This window comes from Lycium barbarum, chromosome 3 (assembly GCF_019175385.1).
Source record: "Lycium barbarum isolate Lr01 chromosome 3, ASM1917538v2, whole genome shotgun sequence".
NCBI classification, from domain to species: Eukaryota; Viridiplantae; Streptophyta; class Magnoliopsida; order Solanales; family Solanaceae; genus Lycium; species Lycium barbarum.
The window spans coordinates 16,948,972-16,953,445 of NC_083339.1; the positions used below are offsets into that span (position 1 = coordinate 16,948,972).

The following is a 4,474-nucleotide window of genomic DNA, read 5'->3' on the forward strand; positions in this document are numbered from 1 at the left end:
GTTTCAGCATTTCTGAAATGCAGTGCAAAAATGCTAAAAATACTGTACTAAAATGCTAAAACTTAGTACAGAAATGCTGAAAAACCTATGCAGAAATGCGAAAAATGCAATGCAAAAATACAAATACGCAGTGCAAAAAAAAATCACTGCTGAAGCACAACACTAAAAAAATACTGAAACGCAGTTTAGAAAATCGTGCAGAAATGCTGAAACGCAGTGCAGAAATGCTGAAAAACTGTGCAGAAATGCTGAAACGCAGTGCAGAAATGCTGAAACGCTGAAAAATTGTGCAGAAATGCTGAAACGCAGTACAGAAATGCTGAAAACGCAGTGCAGAAATGCTGAAAAACAGTGCAGAAATGCTGAAACGCTGTGCAGAAATGCTGAAAACTTGTGCAGAAATGCTGAAAAACTGGCAGAAATGCAGACCATATCTCACCATATCTCCAATAGTTCCTTTGGAGGATCACAAGATCTTCAAATTATTGAGAAGTGCTATCCCATGCAGAAAAGTATATTCTTGACGTTGACAAATGAGCAGGTTTATTCTTAACTTTCTAATATATAGGTGTTGATCGTGTTCGTTTCCTTTGAACTTGAATGCCAATAAAGATGGCTGAATACAATCTATGAATTACCAATGTCGTTTCATGGTTTTCAATTACTGTTTATTAACTTGTCTATAAGAATGATTTGCTTGGAATAAGAAATACGTTTTAGTAGGAAAATTGCAATGTAAATTGGCTACTTCGATTGAGTCTTTGTATATGTAAAACCATTATTCTAAGAAGTTACATTTTGCATAACTTGGGGGCTTATCGAAATCCCTAATTTGCTGCTAAACTTGAAATGGAGTGACTGCTGCCTGCTGTTGGTTTTTCGAGCCACATTTGGAGTTGGGTTTGTTGGTAAGAAACTGCTGCATTTTGGATCATTTGGCTGCTGAACTTCAGGTAAGCTATTACTGCATATTTTTGGTTAACCGTTACTGCATAGTAGTTGGTGTGTGAATATGGATGGATCTAGTGTTGTAGCCGTTATTTTGCCAAAATCTTCCATAATCCACATTCCTCTGTCAACTCATGGTCCGATTCTTTAAAAGGTAAAAAGTTATTGTTTCAAGTTATTTTTGGAGTAGCTAGGGAGAAAAGATGTAAAGATAGCATAGAAATTTCTTAGAACTCAAAATATGGAAGAACTTAACCAACTCAAATAAACTAGTAACTGATACTTTCATCTGAAATTTACATCCTTAACAAGATATATGCTGATTTTTCTTTGAGATTGGAAAGAAAGTTTACCGCTTCACTGCTATATTAGTGCCACTTTTACTTTGTTTTAGAATAAAATAATACATGTGATGTGAATGTAGAATAATTCTACTTACTTCATGCCCATTGGTACTATAATTGCAGTTACACTTCCCTTGCATTTATTAAATCTTTGTTCACATCTCTCATGTGATTTGCATTGTGTTTCTTTATGGATTGCTGTATGGCCAACTAATTCTTCATATACATGCATGTGCTTTGGTTCCTTTTGCCTTTTTTTTTTTTTAAGTTCTGCCTGTATTAGTGTTTTAAGCTAGTAATTTCTCCCACTGAATACAATTTAAATTTTTATGCAGAGGCAACCCCCTGATTGCATACTAAAGGACGCAAAAAACACAAGCAAGCTAAGTTATTCAAGTTTGCTTGGGAGCATTAATCCTATGAGCAGATCTAGAGTTTATCAAGCTTTGGCAGAAGAAGATATTGAAGCTGTAAGTAGATGAAATTCAAAACTAATGAATTATGAAATAGGGTCACTGGAAATCATACCTTTCTTATACTTGAACATTTGGATACTTTTCTCCATGTTACTTATAGTTTTGGTGTAAAGGGTTCTAGCTATGACGTGTAGATAATTGGGATATTTTGTTAAAATGGATGTGGTTGAACAACACAAGCATAGTGTATTGTATACATTTTCCAACCATCTAAGTGCTATTAATGCAATTGATTAAACTTATCAGTAAAACAGAAAGGAAAATATGAGCAGAAGGTGTAAACTTGTGGTATATGATATTAGCTTAGTGCTAGCAGCCAATTAACTTGTGGTATATGGTATTAGCTTAGTGCTAGCAGCCAATTAACTTGTGATATATGCATTTTGTGGGGCTTGTTTTGGTTTCTTTATAGTCTAAAGTTTTGGTTTCAAGTCTGTTTTGATGTTGATAAGTAATGAAACATTATTGATTGAGAGTAGTTCTTTCTCAGGATTATACGGCTTAATCTATAACCGTGACAAGATATCGGATGGCTAAAGCTCTTTTAATTTTTGCAGGATGCCAAGGGCAATGATGTTGATCTCAGTCTGATATTGATCAATGTGAAGCATATTACGAAGCTGCTAGGGGAACAAGGAAGAGAAGAATATATGGTCTTGGATCTCAAGCACAAAGTTATCTGCTTTTTGTTGGAAAGAACAAAATTATGCACTAATAATACTTGATGGATGTGTGGGTTCTTTTGGTAGTTGACAACTTGGTGTTGTCGGTGTTTTGGACTTAACGATTAGGATTTCGCTATCTATTTTGAATCTTTTTTATAAATATTATTTTATGTGAATGTCAGTTATTTTTAAGGGTATTTATTACTTTGTATTTAGTATGTGTTAACAGGTGTATTTAAAATAAAATTAAAAATTGGAAGAAAAATATTTGTGACAGATTTGCGACGGATTTTGGTCGTTGCTAGAGGGAAAACAGTAGGCTACAGACTGCGACAAACATTGTATTGTCGCTAAATGCAGGCACAAATAATTCAAAGATTTTGCGACGGATTAGCGACAATAGTTTTCGTCGCTAATTTACTAAAACGACGAAATGAAATATGAAATTAGTCACGGAATTCATAACAATAGCAACAAAATAATCCGTTGCTATAATGTGGAACGGATTTCATACGTCGCTACTCTGTCGCTAAGTTTGCTACGGATTTCATTTTTCCGTCGCTAATAGGTTAGCAACGCGCAAAATCGCAACAGACGACATTCCGTCGCTAATCCGTCGCAACACATGTTTAGCAACAGATATATGCTGATTAGTGACGGAATACGTCCGTCACTAAACGCTGTTTTTTTAGTAGTGGTCCTTAATCACCTTAGAATTCCTTTATCTTGATAGTTCATTAAGTGATTGAAGATTAAAAGAGGGTTCCATGAGTTCTTCTTTCTAGGCTTCTAAATCATGATTTGTTGGTTGGGTTAGCTCTATTAAGCATGGAATTGATGATTAGAATCCTTTATTTCATAATTTCTTCCTAATTAGTGGCTAAATTGTGGAATTGGAAGTTAGGGTTTATACCAAAATTTGGGGGTTTTGCCTAAAATTCGAATTTGAGTAAATTGTTGATTCTTCTAGCTTGATATTGATGGGAATTGATCACCTAGAGCTTTAATTTCATGTTAGAACCTTTAGATTCCTAATTTCACCCATTTAGTTCATAAAACCCATTCTATAGGTTGGGGATTTGAGTCTTGAATAGAAGTAGGGTGCGTTTGGTGTTCTTCTTGATTCTAATTTCTTGATTCGAATGTGCCTAGACTTTCTTTACCTCGAGACTCAAAGGAAAGGGAAGTCTAAGGAGTAATTGTTGGTGATATTGTTGTTCGGCCTTTCAGGTAGGTTACAATTTACACTATGGTGAGACTTTGTTTAGCGAAACATATATTTAGATGATATTGTCGGAGAAAGCATGTAAAACCTTCGGGTATGAAGTTGGGTTGGATATTGTCTTAGGTTGGGCCCTGTTGTGTGTTTGGGGTTAGCCACCCCGTTGTGTTGTGACTTATCTTGTTCTATTGTTGTTCGTTTGATGCCACGTGGAGATAGTAGATATTGGAGGCTATTGATATATCTTGATCATGATATTGTAGTATCTTACTTGTTGACGTTTGATACGAGGATAGCGTTCTATTATGGCTTATTGTGTAGCCTTTTCATGATATTGTTGGTGTGCCCATGCGTGGTACTTGTGATATTGATTTGATTATTGACATTGAACTCATACATTGCACGCATTTTCATCCTTCATGATATATTGTTGATACATTGATGATACTTGAGGAAATATTGTTACGAACTGGGCTCAGTTGGATGAGAGTAACGTGAGGACCGATGTCCGATGTTTATCCTGGAATCGAGGTATGAGTGTAGCGATTGCAGAGGTTGTTTCCGGAATCGTGAGGTAGCGGTTGCCAAGGTTGTTTTCCGGAACCGTGAGGTACATGGACTTCGCGGGTCCCCCATGGGTTGTTGTAACACTCCGTAAATTGGGGTTAGGTGTGAATATGTAAAAATCTAGTGTTAAGATGATATTATATCTATATGAATCCATTCTTGATGAATTAGGGTGGAAGATGGTCGTTTCGAAGTCAAACCAACAATTGAAGTTCTTAAGGGCTCTTAAATTCGCCTAAGTTTTGGTAGGTT

The 4,474-nt window shown here is 35.7% G+C and overlaps 1 protein-coding gene across 1 annotated transcript; it reads left to right on the plus strand.

The window, feature by feature from the left end:
• The first annotated feature begins 1,421 nt into the window (after positions 1–1,421).
• Positions 1,422–2,648, plus strand: LOC132633778 (uncharacterized). Its single transcript, XM_060350246.1, has 2 exons — positions 1,422–1,762; positions 2,326–2,648. The coding sequence occupies exons 1-2, from the start codon at positions 1,622–1,624 to the stop codon at positions 2,491–2,493; spliced, it is 309 nt and encodes a 102-aa protein (XP_060206229.1). The 5' UTR covers positions 1,422–1,621; the 3' UTR covers positions 2,494–2,648.
• The last annotated feature ends 1,826 nt before the right edge of the window (positions 2,649–4,474 follow it).